The sequence below is a fragment of the Strix aluco genome, chromosome 5 (genome assembly GCF_031877795.1).
Source record: "Strix aluco isolate bStrAlu1 chromosome 5, bStrAlu1.hap1, whole genome shotgun sequence".
NCBI classification, from domain to species: domain Eukaryota; kingdom Metazoa; phylum Chordata; class Aves; order Strigiformes; family Strigidae; genus Strix; species Strix aluco.
Genome location: NC_133935.1, coordinates 545,502 through 566,450, shown reverse-complemented (window position 1 = coordinate 566,450; position 20,949 = coordinate 545,502). Strand labels below are relative to the sequence as shown.

General features: G+C 43.4%; 1 protein-coding gene across 1 annotated transcript in view; it reads left to right on the top strand.

The window, feature by feature from the left end:
• The window catches only part of SCUBE1 (signal peptide, CUB domain and EGF like domain containing 1), a 207,889-nt gene extending 189,518 nt beyond the window's left edge, over positions 1–18,371 (top strand). The window contains exons 16-23 of the mRNA XM_074825576.1: positions 279–482; positions 1,872–2,033; positions 5,165–5,332; positions 6,203–6,364; positions 7,148–7,345; positions 9,266–9,418; positions 10,469–10,548; positions 11,652–18,371. Coding sequence (XP_074681677.1) covers positions 279–482; positions 1,872–2,033; positions 5,165–5,332; positions 6,203–6,364; positions 7,148–7,345; positions 9,266–9,418; positions 10,469–10,548; positions 11,652–11,804 — 1,280 coding nt within the window. The 3' untranslated portion in view covers positions 11,805–18,371. The remainder of the gene's footprint in view (positions 1–278; positions 483–1,871; positions 2,034–5,164; positions 5,333–6,202; positions 6,365–7,147; positions 7,346–9,265; positions 9,419–10,468; positions 10,549–11,651) is intronic.
• The last annotated feature ends 2,578 nt before the right edge of the window (positions 18,372–20,949 follow it).

The following is a 20,949-nucleotide window of genomic DNA, read 5'->3' as shown; positions in this document are numbered from 1 at the left end:
CCTGTGCCCTCAGTGTAACCAGATCTCCTAACGCTGGAGGTGTCAGCACTGGGTGTGCACTGACAGGCCGTGACACTTGCTTTGGTGGACCTCAGTGTACTGCCTTGTCCTTTTGAAAGGTCTGATTTTGAATACAGTGAGCTGCTTCCACAATTTATATGGAGCAGACCGTGAAGCAAACGGGTGTCACAGTGCGAGGCAGGTAAGTTGTTTGTTAAGCACCTCTTTTTAAACATGAATCTCAATTGCTTCTAGTTTTGTTATCATTTCCCATCTAGACACCTGTAACATTGACTGTGTTCGGAAAAGGATGGAGCAGAAGCTGCAAACTGCAATCAAAACATTGAGGAAATCTATTAATAAACAGCAATTTTACATTCAGTTTTCTGGGACAGAATATGAAGTGGCTCAGAAGCCAGCTAAAGCTACTGAAGGGCACGAAGCTTGCAGTACAGGGCAAGTGCTGCAGGATGGAAAATGCGGTAAGTCCCAGCTCTGCTCAGCCATATTCCCCAGAACAAGCAACCCAAAACTAACCTGTCCCTAGCGAGCCAGGCAGGAAATCTGTGAGATAAGAGATGGTTTAGATCGCTGTTACTCGGTATATGTGCATGGACCACTGACAGGTCGTAAGACTTTGGAGGGAGTTGGTTAAATGATGGCAGGAGAACAAAAGCAGCACATATATGCACACATTCCCATGCTGTCAGCTGGGATGTATCAAGGCCTGCCCCAAGGCAATGCTGGCAGTTAGTTCCCAGTCGCTCCCAGCATCTTTTGAAAACTTAATTACAGTTCTGTAAAACAATAATATGGTGTTTGCCTAGGTGCTGTGGTTTTAGTTTTATATCACCTCTCTCACTCTCCTCACCGCCAAGTCATCCAGACCCATGGATGTGTTTATACTTACTGCTCAAGAGGCCCAGGAGGAAAGAGATTCTATAGAAATCTATTTTAATTTTATGTAAAATACCTAATCTCTTTAAGCCTGTTCCCAGTCTATCAGGCTCTAGGGCTTTACTGGGGCACAAACCTATTAATGGCAGTTCTCAGCACTGCAAGCTTTCTGATCACTTAGAGTCATCTTCTCAAAATCAGCGTATCTATTTTTCCAGCTTCTTTTAGACACCAGGTGATTTACAAGCAAAAAGAAGTAGTTACACGCAGCTCTGATAGGTGCCTCTAATGACTTGGTTCAGAGGCTGTTTTCATTGTAGAGGCACAGTGATTTAGAGACTGTATTGGAAGGCTGTTGCTGCCGGTGTCTAGAAGCCCGTACATCTTAACTACCTGTATCCAGCCGAGAAGAACGTTGAATGCGGTTACGTGCCCCGTTGCAGCAAGAAAAGCATTTGTATTTGTGTCTGTATTTAAAACACTTTCCAGTCGGGGGGGTGTTTGAGTGTCGAGACATAAAATATTACATGGGATACGTTGCCCTCCGAGAAATCTCTACAGCTGGTCTCAGGAGACAGACGTTTTGTAGTTGTCTGCCATAAAACCAACATGTAAATGCACCGAGTGTAAACTAAAAACTCACATCACTTCCCATACGTTACGCACCACTGTTTTCATTAAATTGCAATATACTGTTTTAGGACTGCATCAGCTTTATTAACACCGTGTGTCTGATAAGCACTGCAGTGCAGTACGATGCCATTTAATAGCTTAAACAGTAGAAGGACCTTGCCCTGGTGTAAACTGGCCACCACAGAGATGGGCCTGTTTACATGAGGTGAGGATCCTGGACTAACATATGCCACTATAATACTGGGGCCAAAGAGATCCATCTTCTCTAAATGTTTGATATAAAGGCAAATAATGTGATCAAAATGAAAGTCCTTATGTAGATTCCCCTTTTCTTTTCTCAGTTACCTGCAGCACGGGCACCTTTTATAGCGGAGAACATAATCAGTGCGTTCCTTGCTCACCAGGAACATACCAAGACACAGAAGGTCAACTTACCTGTGAGCCTTGCCCAAGTAACGATGGACAGGGAGTAGCAGGCGCCCGGAATGTGTCAGAATGTGGAGGCAAGTTTAATTTGATTATAAAAGGATTAGGTGTTGCCACACAGCCTGTGAGGCACGGAGGCTAAAAGAGGGGAGAGCCTTCCACACTTCTGTCTTGTAAAGGTAACAGAAGAAATCTCTGTGCACTTACAAGCGATAGAGAAAAAGGTTTTGGCTTGTTCCATTTCCTGACATTGCCGACGAGAAGATGGGACCTGCTGCAGCAATGTGAGTTATGGTATGGAAACGAGCAAGCCAGGTGAAGCACTCTGCTTCAAGTCAGGGGTGGAATCTGGACATACCTCGACTTGCAGGGACTCCTCAGGTGTATTGGGAGCCAAAGGGATGGATTACTTTGGACTGGTATTGGTGAGTCTAATGAACCTGCTGAGCTAATGTTTTGCATGAGATGCAGTTCACCTGGTCTAACCAGCAGCAGTCATAACTCTGAGGTCGTTACGCTGTGGGGATCTGGAACCTGCACTCAGAGCTAACGACTGCAAGTCCCAGTGCTGCCTGAATTCACGGGAGCTTTTGACAAGGGATGTTGCACCGCTGACTCAACTTCGTGATACATAAATTAGATAATAATAGTTATAAGACCTGGTTTCAGAAGAGAGCTGTGCTTCTACTGTGACTTGATCAAGATAAGGTTTTAAGACACAACTGTTAATTACTTTATTTACCTTATTTCATTGCAGTTGAGCAAAATCTAGTTTACAGCAGATACATTATTTGACTTTGAAAGAAATCTGTCCTATGTTCTAACTTTAACACTCATCCGTGGAATTCACATTAGTGCTTTCTTCAAGGGTATCTAGAGTGAACACACAACGAATGTCACTTGAGAAACTGCCACTTTTTCCCCATCCACTGAATAAAAAATAACTCTAGTGTATCCAGTCCAAACATATGGTAGATTTTGCTGATTTACTGTATGAAGGAACTATCACAGGAAAATTCTCAATATGCCTGTACATCTTTGTTATGTTCATTTGTATTTATCCAAAATCCAACAAGAGTAGATAATCAAAATGTAATCTGAGTTTATGAAGGTTGACTATAGTATACTGACCAAAGCAGCATGACAACTAGAGGAAAAAGCCTGTTTTGTTTCAGGGCTTGCATTTAAATTATTATTCTGCACAACAACAAAAAAAAAAAACCCTTCTGATTATTTCTGCAGAGTGGATCTGTCTCAAAATGCTTGTTGTCAGACCACAGCAGTCAGGTTTTCTGCTCAACTCTCCCCTTTTCTCTTTCTCTCAAAGTGGTGAGACAGAATATGCTTTGGACTTCATAAACCTCCCTGTCAAAGATTTTATCAAAATCAGTCTGCCTCCATAAAATGTGTCAGCATATGTGATGAAACAGTGTATTTTGATGAACACTGATTTTGTTAGAAATGTACTCACCACCTGTAATCAACTGTATTTTTGCATCACATCTTCTGGAGCAGTAACACGTGTGTAGTAATGAATAAGCTGTGTCTGAAAACCTTCCCCCTACAGCTGAGGCACCTACACGTGTGTAAGAGACTTTAAGCACCTGCTGCATAGAACTCTGATGCAGCTGCAAGTGAATAACGTGCTGTGATACTTAATTTATGTGTGATCCCTGTAGGTATGAGGCCAAAACACCATTGGAAACGCTAGTCATTCGGGGCATTTCTCAGGGAAATCACCTCAGATCTATTCTGTGGGCAATTTCAGTACAGAAGGCAAGAAGGGAGCAAGTTAGCTCTGTCTGATAGGTAGGGACTGAGACGTTGTAGTGCTGAGAGCATCACGTATTAGCAGTGTAAAACCCAACCGTACCGCTGCTTTAGAAGGATGTCAGTGGGCCATGCTTCACAGGTACTTAATGTTCACACTAAAATCCAGACCCAAATCTTCATTAACCACCTTCCTGTTAAAGTCCAGTGCCGGTTGGACTAGACCAGATGGATCAGTTCTGCTACAAAAACAATAGCAGAATTGTCTTCAAATTAGTAATATCACTTCCAAATTCACATTCGTAGTATCAGTATTTCTCAGAGGCCTGTGTCCCAGCAGCCAGCTTGTGCAGTCGTATAGCAGTGGCTGGGATGGAAGTGCACCTAAACCCCCAAGGTCCTGGTCCCACGGGTGTCCCTGGGAGTTTGACTCTCAAGGGGACAGAACTTGAACTCTGCTTTCGCTCAGAAGCTCTAGTTCTTCCTAAGGGCCAAGTGCCCAAGATGCCCCCAACATTTCCCAGCAAGTATCATGGTTCTTAAGAGACCCCAACCCCACCTAGAGGTCTCAGAACTTTCAGGTTTTCAAGCTAGTTGTTTCTGCCTGCTGCTCAGTTCTCAGGGAAGCTAAATTACAAATATTGGAATTAGGCAACCCCAGGGAACACCTACCACGTCAGAGTGCTGGTCTCCCAGGCTGGGCTGGTGTGAAGATATCTATTAATGCCATAATCTTGAAAAACCTGACATCCTGATTCCCAGGTAGGCTGTCAAGGAGTAAAGTACTCAAGCTAGCAAGAATCAAGCCAGACAAACACCTGTCAGAAACTGCTTGGAGAGCAGGTTTGGAAACTACCTTGTACCTGTCACTGGACTCATTCACAAAGTGCTTTGCTTTACACAAGTCACTGTTTTCTGGGGGAAGAGTTTCTGACAAGCTCTAGTTTTCACAGCTGTGTGGAAGGCTGCTGGTGTCAGCTGTTCTCACAGACAGGGTGCTGGACTGGTCCCATCCCGTCTGGTAAATCCCATGATCTGCTGTTTCCATATCTGTAAAATGGAGATACAAAAAAACAATTACTTGCTTCACAGATATGGTGCAACATTTCATTTGTTCCTGCAGAGTGCTTTGAAATTCTCAGATGAAAGGCTTGGGGAAAGTACAAAGTATTGTAACAACATCTTAATAGAGCCCTTGCTAAAAAAAAAAACCAAAACACAGAAACATGGGTAGCAAAGAGCTTATTAAGAAACTAGTTGTATTTACTGGTGGTGTTTTTAGGAAGCAGTTACAGGAACAACACAAAATCAGCAGGTAAGATTAGAATTGGATCTGCAGCTGTCGTGATGTCACGTGTTTAAGTTAACTACTGTTGGGTTTTATGGTTTGTCCAGAAAGGTTGGCTCACTAATGTAGGTGATGATTTTCCATTTCTAGGGCAGTGTTCTCCTGGGCACTATTCTTTGGATGGTTTTAAACCTTGCCGAGTCTGTCCTCTCGGTACGTACCAGCCTGAACCAGGAAGGACCCTCTGCTTTCCGTGTGGCGGTGGGCTCGTGACCAAGTATGAAGGTGCTGTTTCCTTTCAGGACTGCGAAACCAAAGGTGAATTTTAAATCTTTCCACAATTCATATTCCTGCTGCTTGCCCTTTTGTTTTAAGCTTCAATGCCGAGGAGCTTTGAAAGGCTCCAAAACTAATGTAGTCACTGCATATAGAAACACGGGGTGTGATTCCATGACACGGTCAGGAGTCTGTAAACTAGGAACGATCTCCCAAGGTTGCGGGGACTGAACAGGCTTTATGGTTTCCTTTGGAATTTACCACAGGCAGGTGCAGCTGCAGCTGGTAAGTGAATCAGCCCCACTGCATGGCAAGAAATAAGATAAACTGGCATTAGACAATGCTTTAGTCCTCACATCCTGTATATTTTTATTTACCAAATTAGAAAAACTAGCCACGACATTATACGACGTTAAGGACTGATTATTAATGAGCTAGGCAGAAACTGTAAGCATGCAACACGTTGTGTCTTCCATAACGTCAACTTCCAGTGCAAACACTGAGGGAGGAACCTGCCCAAATGCACTTTGGTTTCGTGACTGGAAGGATGTGCTGGGCCTGGCAAACAGACACTCTCCTGCCGTTGGGAAAGGCGTTTTTAGTGTCGAGGCAGATACGCATCAGCTTCCATTTATTACAGACTCACTGGAAACCACTGGATGAAATACAGTGAGAGACATACGTAGCACGTGTTACTGGTTTGTAAGGGTTTAACTCTAGTCTTTGGAACATAATTCTAGTTAGAAGGGCCTTTGTAACGGGAAATACAGGGAGCTGGTGTCTTTTATTCCTTCTACGGCCCTATAAGTACGCTGTGGAAGGGAGATCAAGGGGTACGTCCAGGGTAGAGGAAAGTTCTCTCTGCACTGAAGATTGCTGCTTTCTGAAAATAATACACCTCGTACCTTGCAGTTCATTGTTCTCCTGGACACTACTACAACTCCACAACACACAGATGTATCCGATGCCCTGTGGGAACATACCAGCCTGAGTTTGGTCAAAACTACTGCATCACCTGCCCTGGGAACACAAGTACAGATTTCGATGGCTCCACTAATGTTACGCACTGCAAAAGTAAGTTGCATTTATATTAGTTGAGAGATGAAGCATATCTTCAGATTTGAACTGCAACTGCAATCTGGCAGGCTGGACTTCAATTCTGTATTTCCTAGTTAGCACCTACCTACTGCCAGAGGGAATAGTAAAAATTGGGAAAACAATGAGAAAAAAACCTGGAAAAGTACCACTCGATGCATATGATTGTTTTGTCTTTAATGTAATTTGGCAGAGTGCCAGGTACAAGTTAAAACTACAAAGTGTTTGGTTTCCCAGATCCTGTAAGTTGTCTCGCAGTGGTGTGTATCCCTCCGTGGCTCTGTAGAGCACAGTATCTTCTATCAGAGCAGCTGCCATTTTATAATAATTCTGAAATAGGAGGAGAGATGGTCACGCATACTGCAGTTGCCAGGTAATCGCTTGTGACAGTGAAACCTTCTCCTAGGCTTTTTTGCAGTACTCAGCCTCCTGTCTTGAGTTACCGTTTTAAATATCCCTAAGGATTCCAGTGCAATTTTATTTGATCTTTTGTGAACAACCAATTCTTGTAGGCAAGCAATTTTTTTCATCTGTACCATGCTAATTTAAGAGAACGTCTCTATAATAATCTATAATCAGTTGGCGCAGGCCTGCAGATCAAGTACTCCTGTAAAGGCTTTCCATGCTAAACAAAGAGGCAGCTGGAGAATGTATGTGTTTCTAAAGCCACAAGGAGTTTGGACTTGCTCTTGACAAGATCTAGAAAAGCACCTCAAATTAGCTGATCAACTAACACAAATGCTAAATTATGTTTCTCCACAGACCAACACTGTGGAGGGGAACTCGGGGATTATACTGGCTACATTGAATCGCCCAACTATCCTGGAGACTACCCAGCTAATGTGGAATGCATTTGGAATATAAATCCACCCCCAAAGAGGAGAATACTCATCGTCGTACCTGAGATATTTCTCCCAATTGAAGATGAATGCGGTGATGTTTTAGTAATGAGAAAAAGTGGTAAGTTGCCAGACATGGGCTATATAAATATTTGTTGCAAACTGACTGAGTGGAAAGTTCGTATTGAAGGGACGACTGTCTTCATCTGTCCAGGGTTTCTAAAAGGACCGTTGAATGAACTGGCACAGCAAGTTAAAACAGAACACTGTACCAGTAACAATTAACAGAGTGATATTAATTATTCACGTGTCTTGGCTGAATCACAAAGCAGTTAATGGGCTTCTGTCTGGCCCAGTTACCAGATGGGATAAATCACTGCCAGTCTAGAAGTCAACCAAGCTATGCTACGTTATACTGGGAGAGCCATCTCCTGTCATCTGTGCAGACTGTGCTCTCAAGGGGTACACAGGCTGCAGCTCTGGCTAAATCTGGGCAGTGACACAGGTTGGTACACCTGGCGCCTTCAAGAAATCCAACGTTTTCCCAGTTTTGTGTGGTTGTGTCTTTGATTGTGAAGTTAATTCAACAACTTCTGAAGCGAAGACACCAATGAGATGCACTCCTCCTTCAGCCCTCCGTAGGCATCCAGCTTCTGCTGGTCTGTTGCTAAATCTCCAGGCACCAAACCTGAAAGGCAATTGTTTAGGTAGAACTTTGTTTAAAACAGCATATTTATATTTTACTTGCTAAAACGGTGTATTTTTACTTGCTAAAACAGCGTATTTTTATTTGCTAAAACAATTTTCACAACTCTTTATCCTTGAGGGCTTGTGTTGACATCTCTATGTATCAGAAGAATAAACCTGCTCACTGTAGGTGGAAGGAAATTACATCTGTCCAGAACAGTTTTTTAAAAGCAGAACACTTACTGTAGCAGAACAAATCAGTCATCCTTCTAATCCCAAACTGTGGTTCCAACAGTGAGTAAAGCCAGGCACACCAGGGAGAAGTTTGACTTCCACCTCAGAACCAGTAACAGTACCGAGACACCACCCCCGCTGGGAAGGGAGGGACGTTTTTCTGTGCTGTGATTTGTGAGCACTCTGCGTTTGGCATCGTAAGAGTAGATCTTCATTCTTCATCTGCTAATGTTACTGTGGAAGAATTGATACCAGTTACAGCTAAATCCACTTTGTTGCACTTCAAGAATCCAAATCCCGTTCGGTTCAAAAGGTCTCTTTTGGCTAACACTGGTGAAAGCCGAATCAGCCCGAGCAAGTTCAGATTTTAGGTCACACTTGCTATTTTCCCTAATTATCCTGTGGCTATGGAGTGGGTTTTTTGGACTGGGTAAACAGCTAGTTTTTCCTTTTGTTTGAAATTCATTTCAACTTAGAGGAGCCTCATGACACATTCATAGATTTGAAGACATCCTGCACCTCCATCTGTTACTTATGTTAGAGGCAGATGGGGGGTTTCCCAGCTATGAGCACACTTTCAGTGTAGATAAATGACATTTTCTTTTCAAACCTACAACCAGGTGTTTTGCACTGGGAGGTGCTGGTCCATTATGATCCCAGTAAGAAAGGCACTGAGACTCTGTAGGGTATCATTTCACATGCTGTTTATTAGAGCTGTCGTTATAAGGAGAGAAAAGTGTCAATAACCTGACATCCCTTTAGATGGGGGGACCACAGGTGTCGCGTGGCCTCTGATCCACACGCTGAACACACCCTGGCCAGAGGAGGGATATTGCCCTTTCAGTCATTCGAGCTACTGTAGGATTTTCTTACACGGAAACAACTCTACAACCCCGCTGTCTACTTAAGCTTCTTGCTGTGGGACAGAGGGATTCCCCCTGCCTTTGTGGAAAAACCTGCTGCTTCTTACAGACAGATAAAGACTGTGTCCCTTCTTTCACAAAAAACTTCTCAGGAATATGTCAGCTGAGACATCTCTTGACATTTCTGACCTCTAGACCAGGAAGGGTGCAGAAATTTATTTTTTAAAGAACATTTCTTTATTTAACCTTCTTTCTAGCTTCTCCTACTTCAATTACTACATATGAAACATGTCAGACTTACGAGAGACCTATTGCATTTACCTCAAGATCGAGGAAGCTCTGGATTCAGTTCAAGTCAAATGAAGGAAACAGTGGCAAAGGATTTCAGGTCCCCTATGTGACTTACGATGGTGAGAATGGGATTGTTTTCTATTTTTGTGTTACATCTGAATTACAGAAAATTGTTCTTCAGAATCTCTCTTACACTGATTACAGGGAGAGAAGAATGAGGAAGAACTTGATATAACTCATTTTAGTCCATGAATTACTTTAAAACCAGTTGCAAAGACTTTGAAATAATGACTACTTTTATTTTGACTCTTCTTCTAATACTTTAAGGATGGACAGCAAGTTACACAGAATTCTTTAAACTTAATCCTTATCCCACTGAATTCAGCCAGACTCCTTTTAATTGGCATTTATCGTATGCATAATGAGAATACCATTAATTGCTGTGCATTTTAGGAAGCCCCTTCATCAAGTCCTACTGGTAACCCACACATTTTGAAAATTATACATTAATAAAACCACAGGTCCAAGAGAGAAAAACAGTGATGCAGAAAGAAATATCCTTTCAGTAATCACTTTCTTAAATCTACATTTTAAAACAGTCTGTCTTGTCATACAAATGATGCATTAAACTGTATGTTTTGGACTTTGGGATGATTTCTGTTTTAACAAAACAAAGACTTTCCTGTGATACCTTTGGCAGCTGTTAGTCCGTCTCTTTTCTGAACACCAGTGCAGTTTTGTGAATGATGAGAAAATCTGTATTCAGCTGGTCATTCAGGACTCAAAATGAAGCTGTTCTTAGCGTGGAAAACGAGATCTGTTCCTGACTGTGCTGCTGACCTCACGAATAACCTCTGACACTGATTTCATATCCCTGGCCCTGTTTCTTCATCTTGAGAATGCAGATAATAAAGCATTATCATCTGGAGGGAGTAGTTGTCTGGGGCTAAGTTAGTATTTATATGGATAATTCAAAATTACTGTTCTAAAACAGTACAGAATTTTCATGTGATTATATTGGACTACAGCAGCTTGAGAGATGCTGAATAATTAATTACCTGGGTACTAAATTTCTCAGCTCTGTCTTGAAGAGGAGGTCTGGCTGATGTCTTGGCTATTGTCCTCCCAAAGGATGTCACACACTCACTCAACTGATCTTTATTTTTCAGAGGATTACCAACAACTAATAGAAGACATTGTTCGAGATGGACGATTATACGCATCAGAAAACCATCAAGAAATTCTAAAGGTAAGGAAATTCTGCTTTATCTGAGGCTACCTAAGAATTCCTTTTCCTAAATGTTTTCCCAAGACAGTTCTCATTACCCTGATAGGGTCATAATATTTAAACCTCAAGTGTGACCCCAAATTAACTTCTCTCTCTTCTGAGGTTTATGCTGGTATTTGGAGCAGCACAAACTCAGTAGCTCACTGAGCTGAGCACGTGCGTACACCCTTTGCAGAATCAGGAACTAAACGAAATGTATGCTAACATAGGTTAGAAAAACGAGTCAACCAAGAATGAAGAACCCATTGTTTGAAGAGCCTTCTCCAGCCTCAGTCTGGCATGTGTTTAAATGAGTCATTAAATTAGAATTTCCTGTGCATTAAAAAATGTGTTTACCTAAATCACTGCCCTGCCTCAACAAGACCTAACTGTAAGGTAGCTCTGTAAGCTGTCCCTGAGATGGTTTTCCAAAGGCACAAGCAACACAGAATTGTGGAGGAAGGCTGCTGGGCTGCCACCTATAGCAACTTACCAGTTAAAACTGAGAAAAGGCTGTTCAGATGGCAAAATTCAGCCATGTAAATGTACGGCCTGGAAGGACAGAACTGCTTACCAGCCAGGTCCCCCGGCCAGCCCTGCCCAGCTTCCAGGCTGTGCAGGTCCCAGCTGCAGCGCGGGCAGGCGGGCGCAGGCCCCGTGAGACTGGGAATGGAGCCCTCAGCGAGGTACAGAAGGTCCTTACAGAGCTTGGCCTCACCGAGGAGCAGCCCTCTCTCCTGTTCGTGGAGGGAGGGCCCTGGACAGCAGCTGAAACAGACTGGAGGGGCACTCAGGGGCAGCTGGCAGTTCTCATGCCTGACTTCTGCAGCTGGTTTGGGTTAACCCAGCTGCTGCCCGCTCGGTTCAGGACCTCCCGAGAACGCTAATTGCAAAAAAACGTCCAGCACAGGAGAAAGATTCATCAGTATAGAACTCCACAGCAACGTGGAGTAGCTTCCTTACACTGCTTTACCCAGAATCGGGCTTTGCAAAAAAACCCCTGATATTGTTCATTAATTTTGAAAGCTGTGCAGACACTGAATACAAGCCCTATTTTTATCTAATATATACGTTGTCTCCCATAGGACAAGAAATTGATTAAAGCTCTCTTTGACGTACTGGCACACCCACAAAACTATTTCAAGTACACGGCACAAGAGTCAAAAGAGATGTTTCCAAGATCATTTATAAAGCTACTGCGATCAAAAGTTTCCAGATTTCTACGACCATACAAGTAGTCTAGTGGTATTCTGGTTTTGGTTACTTTGCATCCCTGTCAAGTATTGTCTTTCCTCCATAGTAGAAACATTTGCTAATTTGAAGGCTCTTTTTTGCAGTCTTTGTTTTCAATTGTATATTGAAGAATACCTATAATGTTTTATAATCGTTAAAAGCCAATGTTCTGAATGGGATTTTTACTACAAAAGAAATTGTGCGTCCCTGAGTGCATCTAGCTGAAGATCCAAATTTGTGTCTGCACTAGTGTATCTTCACTTTCCATTTGAAATTACATTATGTAGAAAATATTCTTTCTAGCTTTTTATTTTTCATCAACAATAACTTTCATCAAAGCAAAGAAGGAAACTATTCAAATCCGATTAAACTACCTGCAGATGATAAGTTCTGTTGTAGAAAGAAGTATGTAGTAGAAATAATACTTGGATTTTGAATTGCACTTGAAGTTTATATTGAATCTTTAGAAGAAGACAAAACAATCTAAATTTTATTTCTCATTTGTGGCTTAGTGGAACCTCTCTCCAAGTAGAAATCAAAAGGGAAAAAAAAGAAGAAAGAAAAAAAAAAGAAACAGATGTATAATTTTGTTTTATGAATTACATGAGATTGAGTCCCGTGCCCTAATGTGCTTATGTTTTTATCTGTCCTCTTCTAAACTTCTTCAGAGGCTTGCCACTGTCAGTTACTTCAGTGAAACAGGTTTAGCTCTGGATTTCCATACACCAGTTGGTCCCTTTGAAGGCATTTACAATAGGATAGGTGAGAAATGAGCAACAACAACAGTAGTAGCCTTGTTTTTCTTTCCGTTAATAGAGCATCTAATTAAGTACAATATATAAATATATAAATATATACTTCTATTTGTGGGTACATTAGTAATGTTATCTTTAGTTACTGTAAATATTATTCGTGCTTAAATCTTTACTCCCACACACCCTATTTACTCATATCTATTTGTAACTTTGCTTAGATGATTAAATGACTTCTCCAAGTGCTTGTCACTTCCGTTAACACCAAACTGAAGCCTTTTGGAGTTTTATAATACTGGATAATGGCTTACGCTGGGACAGTCTTTCTCAACACACCTTATTTCAGGAAAAATAACATCAGTTAAGATGCAGCTGCTGTCCAGTAAAGGGTCAGCTATTGCCTGTTCCGTGGGCACCGCTGAAATGCAGACCAGCCGCTACCCGTGAGGACACCGCACGTGAGAGGAGCTCCCCAAGGAGCATCTCTGTTGGACCTGCTGTCCCCAGAGCGCCGGGAAGGGCCGTGGCCAGGCGCAGGCTCTGCGGGGCCAGGGGTGAGCGGTTGGGATGAGGTGGAGGCAGCCCCTGCCGCCCGCAGAGACCTGGCGCTCCCGGGTCAGCAGCTGCAGGCGCAGGGCCGTCACCCGCGGGGCTGTCTGTGCTGCGGGGACATCGGCCTCGTGCCCAGGCCCCCTCTCAGAGTGACAGGTACTGCTGCAACAAGGTGATGCTCAAGCCTGTGTTTCCTCCTGTTTCCTGGCACAGGAGCTAATTTCACTGAGAAACTAGCTTTTTTGTCAGTATTTCAGCCTCTTTACTTCCAAGTCCCTTCCTCTTATATATCATTTTCCCTTTTGATCCTACAAGTTTATTACATGGAGAAATTAACTTTCACATCAGCAGCCTCTCAGAAAAAGGCTAACATACAGGTTTGCTTCCCTGTATTTTTTTTGCATATCTACCCTGTAGTTTGACATCCCCTGGGATGCTCTCCAAGACGTGCATTAGGGGCGGTCACAGTTAACTTCTTACACTTTTGTTTGTCTTTGAGCAAATACTGTTTAAATTTACAAATTTGGTTTCTGTTGGCTACAAGTGGTTGAATGTTCCATTTCTAAGAGATACCTTAAGCATTCTGCTGAGTTTATCTACTTAGCCATCTTGTCATTTTGCTTGCCTTCTTTCCTTTTCTGTTGAAAAGTATAATTGTTTTCCTTTCTATGCCTGAACAGTTTCAACTTAGGGTCAAATAACTCATTTTTTTCACTCATGGATCTTAGATCTTTGATGAGCTTTCTCTTTAATATATATATATTTATATATTAACCCTCAGTTCAAAATGTAATATCTCCATAAAAGTCCTTTTTTAAAGGTTGTTAAACCTAACTTTTTGTGAGGACTTTTCTTAAATATTCATCATGGGTTACTAAAGGTGGACATTCAAAGGAGAACATCTCATCAATCCCAGATTCAGTGCATGCCTGGAACTAAAAAAAAGAGTTACATGTATTTTTTACCTTAACAGGAGTTATTTGTAGAAAAAAATTAAATCTTAAAAAAGCAAAAATCTTTTTAGGTATTCAGTTAGTGTATAGCTAAAAAACTACTTCAGCCAAACAGTGTGTCAAAGTCTGGTAGGTTATTCAGAGTGATTAGAATGGGTCAGGATTGCAGCTGGTCTTCTGAAAGATAGGAAGGAAAAGATATGAAAGATACAGAGAAAAATAACTTCTTCATTTGCTGAACCATCTACAGTGATCTTTAGTATTTCAGACTTAAGTAAATGAAATTTGGAAGCTGATGCTGTGCAGTGAGTTTAGTAAAATCCTTGCCAAAATTTCTGCTTAACAACCCACACGTTTGAACGTAATACCACTGTACGACACTGGTGCCAAGCAGGACAAACTCCTCTCTGGAACAGGGCTGAAAGTAATTGTCCTGTGAGTCCAGAAACCGCTGGCAGCTCCGTAACATTTTCCAGGTTCTCAGCTACACGGGGAATCCAGTGCCAGGCAGGGACTACGAGAGGGACGTGTCCCGGTTGAGGCCGCTGTTGGTAGAGCTGAGGGAGGTGAATGCCGGGGGGACCGGCTGTGCTCAGCTCTGGTACCACTCGCCCTGACTTACAACCACACGTCAGACAAACCAGGGTTGTGTTTAGTTCATCCTGACAGACAACCTGAGAGCGTGTGTCGGCTCGTGTTCCCCGGAGCCATGTCAGGGCACAGACTCCACGGTCAGGACAGGGCGCTCGGGGACTTCTGTAGCAAACACAGACTTTGTGGGGCTGAAAGCAGTGGAGGAGAATAATTTGGCCTTCAAAAGTGTACAGTGAAATGCTTCTGGATACGTAGGGGTTTCATACATGATATGTTTAGAAAAGGAGTCAGGTTTGAGTGTTTGCAGCTCTGCGTAGAAATGCCCTTGGATATGCAAATTTCTAATGAAACAAGTAATGAGAAGTGGTCTCTAGGATGGTCTGAGCCGATTTCAGCTGGTTTGTACAGCAGCACAGAATTTTTATATCAGCTCTAAAAGTTAAAAATGCTTTGACTTTCTTACTAAATTTATAGTTACAGAAACCAGCAGTCACCAAATAGAAGGTGAGCTCTGCTCTTCATTTGTTAATGTAGGTGTAGGAGATCTTCATTGTCAGAAAACACATCGCTACTGTACCCTGACAGTACAGCAACAAGGAATGTCTTCTGGGGAGAAGACCTAGACACGTTTGGGAATCAAAAGCCATGCAAGGAGAAGGATGGTTGCCTTTAAGAAAACCGGCTTTGTGAAATGAATCAATACATTGCAGAATATAAAATTTTGGCTTTTACCCTAAATGTGAAATATTGCATTTAAACATATTCAATAAATACAGCCCTGTATCCGTTCTTAGAGAATTGCGTCTTGTACGCAGGATAGGTGTTACCACAGGAAGGCTGGAGAAGTGTCCATTTGTGGTTGCCCAGTTCCACGTCACAGACGGAGCTTTTGATTTTCAATTTGCAAATGCCCGTCTGCTTAAAAGCTGCACCTGTAGCACTTACCATTTTTTAAGCCTCTCCTCCCGCTCTAAAGACTGCACTTACTGTTGGTGAGGTGGTGAATCATCCCTAATCCCTCTCACGTGCCCCCGGATCAGCGCGCAGGGGCCACAGCAGTGACCAGCGGCTCCTCAAGGCCCGGGCGCTGCGGTGAGCGCTGGCTCGGGGGGGCTGTGGGCCGGTGCCTCCGCGTGTCGTTGCCGCACGGGAAGCCCCCGGGTTCGGTGTGCAATAACAGACCGCCACCTGCACCCCGCCTGCACAGCAACGTTTACTCTGCCTGAAGATTTAGCTCACCAAAACTGGATTTAAAGCCGCTGAAGTCTTCTTTCAGCCCATTTTTTTTGACCTGCCTTCCTTCCTCCAGCATACATTAGATTTTTACCTAAAGACCAACTTTTCAAAAGAAATTGATTTCCTCATTGTGCCTCCCCCATAGAATAAAGTTAAATCATAGTGTGGTATAACTACTAAAGATTTAGACTGACGTTTCCTACGCATCAGCTTCATACTAGGGTAAGCTTACTTAAAAGTGAGTAAGCTTACTTAAAACAAGCTTGCCTAGTAAGCTAGGTTTAGTTTAGTTTTAGTTTAGTTTTAGACTAGCTTAAAAAAGTACCGACTGGGTGGCAGAGTTTTTGGAGAGTCTGCATTGTGAGCGCTCAGCTGGTTTTGGAAGAGCACAGCTGCTCGCCCGTAGCGCTGCCTGCGAGCAGGGCACAGGGGTGACGCCCCGAGAAACGTGTGTGCATGAGTTAAACATTCAAACCCGCCCCATGCCCCTCTGTAAGCTGCCCAGCAGAGTCAAGTTCCTCAGGTCAGTCTTATCTGTGAACAACCCAGTTTTAATCTTACAGATAACGGGTTACGAACCTGAGGAGCAAAAGTAGTGCTGTGATTGTCACACAGGGGCTCTGCCAGCAAAACCTAACTGCTCCTGACAGCGCCCGTGTCTGGACTCTAAATACCTTTGAGTGCTCTTAGAAAAGCAGCTGGAGTGAAATCTGCAACAACTGCATCCAGGGGCAGATTTCTCAGCCACCTCAGGGGTCTGGATTTTCCCTTTTCTAACAATGGGAACGAGCAACACATGAGTTACTTGTACCTGTGTCATGAGTTCAAGTAGTTGCATTTTTTCCATAGTTTAAAACCACTGATTGACAGGAATGGCGGTAACTGGAGAAGTCGTACAGACCCTCAGTACTTTGAGACTTTATGAAATAGTTTTCTAGGATGAGAGACTGTTGTAAGCACTTGGGGAGGGGAGAAAAAAAAAAGACTTTTGTCTCCCATAAGAATTTATGGAAGAAGGGAAATTTCTATAAGGTAATGTGAACTTACTCCTCAGAGTGAGACTTGGATTCAGAGAGAAGTCTCATGTTTTATCATAACATTTTTCACCTGAATGGAAACAGACTGGGAAATAAACAATGTCAAAAAACCTGTTACCTAAGTATCTGAATATATACAATTCCAGTTTGTTATTTCATTTATTTATTCTGTTTCATCACTAAGCTTTTAATCTATAAAATTAAATGTAATATACAAGAATAAAATGTACAGAAGTACCTTTAGATGTAATAATTTAAACCATCTGTATTCAGAAAGCGGAGATAACAATTTTAAGATATACAATTGCAATTCAATTTTAGCTGAATTTCTCAATACCTAGAAAAAGAAGTGGCTTTGCTTAATTAAGCTTTATTTTAATGATTGTGAAAATACCTTTTTTAGAGTTTCATTTTGTTACTTTTTTAATTAAAATTATTTTGTAAATATTGTTTTCTATGTTTTATACCTTAGAAAGGCCATTGATTGCATGACAGCAGCAGACACTCAACATGGTGATTAAAAAGGTATTTTAGGAGACTGGGGTGGATGTGGTCAGTATTTGTCCTTCTAGATTACTGCTCCTGTTACTTGTGCAGTCTCACTGGCATCTTAGGAAGAGTTTTCTGGGGCAATTTAACCTGCTAATTTTCATAGAATTGTCTATCAAGTGTCATTCTGAAGTGCTCACCGTTTTCATAACATATGAAGAATATATATTCTAAAGTTAGTGCTAGTTCTTTTCTGTGGTTAGGGTAAGAAACAACACAAAACTCAGAAATAAAAGGGAATTCAAAAGATTACACCCAAATATAGTACAAAGACAAGGAAAGGTGTGGTATCTCTGTGCTCCTAGGTGGCAGTGGAAGTGATAAAACCTCATACTGGATCGGATCATAGAGCCTTTTTTAGGCAAAACTGCCACTGAGGTCAGTGGTAGCTTCACCTACGTAGAGTTCACTATGATCACATCCATCGTCTGTTGAGCAGGAATTTCTGGTAGACTAGATTTTGGGGGAAAATACCTGGAGTGTAGTACTGGTTTCTGTACCAGTCTGCTCTGTGTAAATCACTGGGCAAGAGTGACATTTTGAACTAAACCCTGCTAGATGCTGCTGGGACTTCTAAGCTTTATTACCGATGTAAATTATGTACAAACAGCTATTTCCATATGAAATGTACCATGATAGTTTAGAGCAAAGATAGTGAATAACTGTACAAAATTTGATACTTAGAAAATAAAATACAGTGGTCTAAGCTTTACCAATATTTTAACAATACTGTCAGATTTGTAGTAGAAAATGTTGTTGTAAATGTACCTTATAAGAAAATACATTTCTTTTTGCCTCTGTATATTAATAGCTTTGATTTCTATGTCAAAGCTCAAAATGAAGCATGTAATAAAACTTTTGTTAAAATCACTTTCATAATAAACGTAAAATGGAATGGATACCCCTGTCTGCTCTTTGTGTCCATGGAAAAGGCTCCATGCACCAGTGTGATGTAGACAGGAATCAGAAGAGAACTTCTCATTTTTTGATAGCACTTACATATTTTGGTCTAAGTTTCATCTTCAGGCAACAGAGAGCTTTTTCTTTCTCATCGAACAACTGGAATTTGTGAGTGCTGGGACACCGAGTTCAATTCCTTCCAAAGAGACTTCAAGGGGAGTTTTTCAGAGCAAGAAGAAATCCTGGCTGGAGCAAAGCAGCACATCACCAACGTCCCTGCAGGGCCTTGAGCCCTTTCTCCCAATAACTCTGAGGTTACTGTGCCTAGCCCATGCCCCCTCCCACAGCCCCTCGTGAGAAGCAGTGGCAGGGAAGGAGGAAGGAAGAGGAGGGACGCTCTCCTCTCCCGCTGGCAGCCGGACGGGCCGTTCCCACCACAAGCTGCCGTGAAGACCAGCAGCATCCAGACTCACCTCTGCTCATCCCACCAAGGATGAGACCAGCAGCGGTGTGGCCGGCCCCCAGACCTGCAGAGGCACCCAGACAGCCTGGAACCGCAGACAGCTGGCCAGCCGCCACAACTGCTGCCCGGAGCCAGGCGGCAGCGCGATGTAGCAGAGAGAAAGCACCCGAGGAGTGTGGAAATCTCGTGTGGGAGCAGGATCACGCTCCCCTTGCCTCTGGACCGGGCACAATCACTGTGGCTCTACCGAACAAAGAAGTGGAAATACATCCCACTCTTCTTACTTGGTTTGTCTACAGAAAAAAGATTGACCTTTTATTTTCCAGGTAATTGAAAAGTTTTACTTAACTGTAAAGTATTTATTATATATCTTCTGGGAACTTCCTCAGTTTTATAAAGTCATCTGGCAAAAAAGAAGTAAACAAACAAAACCAACCCGTTCAAATAAGCAGTAGTAAACACTCCCAGCTGGAGACAACGTTTTGTGTAGTGAACAAAACATGTACAGAAAAACAAGTCGTGTAACGTGTAGAACCGTATCACGTTGTAGCATGTGTAAGACGCCATCATGTGTCGAGTCTGTGGCGAAGGCAGAAACGAGGGACAGGTGGCATGGGGACCCTTTCCACAAGCAAGGTCCCCATGAGGACGGGGAATGCCCGAATCTCCACACTTCGTAATACTAGTGCGAGATCACCACGACAGCCATCCTCTTTTTCCAAACCACAATATTAGCAAAAACACCTCAAACTGAGAGTAGTGGTGGGAACCCAGTCAAGGAACAGTGGAAATACAACTGGTTTTTGATCTTCTGCTGTTTAATCAGGCAGCTCTCCTTAGCGGCATCCTGGCAGAGCCTTTCTGCTGGGGGACTGTGGGAACGCAGCGCGTGGCGAGGCAGACACGCTCTCAGGCAGAGGAGGATTTGCTGCGTTGGCTGTGCAGAGACCCGACGGCAGGCTGGGGCTAGATCCTCACTGCAGAGCGGTGGTGAACAGTTACAGCACGTCGGCATCGTTTTTAATCTCTTCCTACTCCCTTGTGCCTGGCCAAGCCATTGCAGCTCTCTAACGCGCAGCCCCTCCTGATAGCTGCGGTGACGTGCAGAGAGGGACCGCTGGGCACCTACAGAGGACACCAGCCCAGCAACACAAGGCAGGGCAGTAAGCAAACGGGTATTTCTTCAACACGGCATTCATGTACGTTCTTCACCCACTGCACTCCATGAATTTGAGGCTTTCTTGACCAGCTACTCACCCTTAATTTCTAGAACCTCAACATAACCTTCTAGAACCTAGACCCTTCCAGGGCTGAAGGAACCCCTCCCAGCACGCTGCCATGCTACCAGGAGCAGCGCTGAAGTCAGATCCGGGCTCAGAGGACAGGCTGGCAGGAAAAGCAGCTTCCACAGCAGACAACCTGCAGCGGGAGCGAGGAGAATCCCGCCGCAGCAGGAGCCCTTGGCCAGCTATGACAGCTGACACAGCAGAGCCCTGGCCTCACACCCAGCAGCCACCAGCGCCAGACGTCTCGCTTCGCTCTTGCAGCGTTAGAACTGCACCCGAGTTGAGACCAAAGCTGCCAGTAATGTTTAGGGAGCCTCAGGTTAAACTGGTTTAGGCTATTCCCCACAAAAATCTGGGAAGAAATGGATTTTCTTAGAAATGTCTTCTAAGCAACACTCCTACAGGCACGTACAAAGAACACACCTCCCTCTTACACCAACAGGTACTGAAGAGAGGCCTAGTGTTAAAATTCACTTGTCACAGTTTAAAAAAAAAATATTTCACTGTACATGGTGCCAGTTTTTCCCCTGTACACACCACCCAGAGCTATTCCCGCGGCGGTGCAGCAGGTCGCCCCTCATGCCTCACACCCACTTCGGAGGCTCTGGCTGGGAGTCACAAAGCACTGGGAGACTCAAAACCCCCGCGGCCAGCCGCAGGCCCCGAGCGCTCTGGTGTTATTAAAGCCTAAAGGCAGAACAAAGCACAAGCAGGGCTCCCACCTACCCCCCGCTCCATTTTCCTCAGGGGTGATTTGAAACCGGCCGCGCCCGCCCTGAGGGGAGGCCCCGCCCCGCCCTGCGCGCGCAGCTCCCGCCCGCCCGGCGC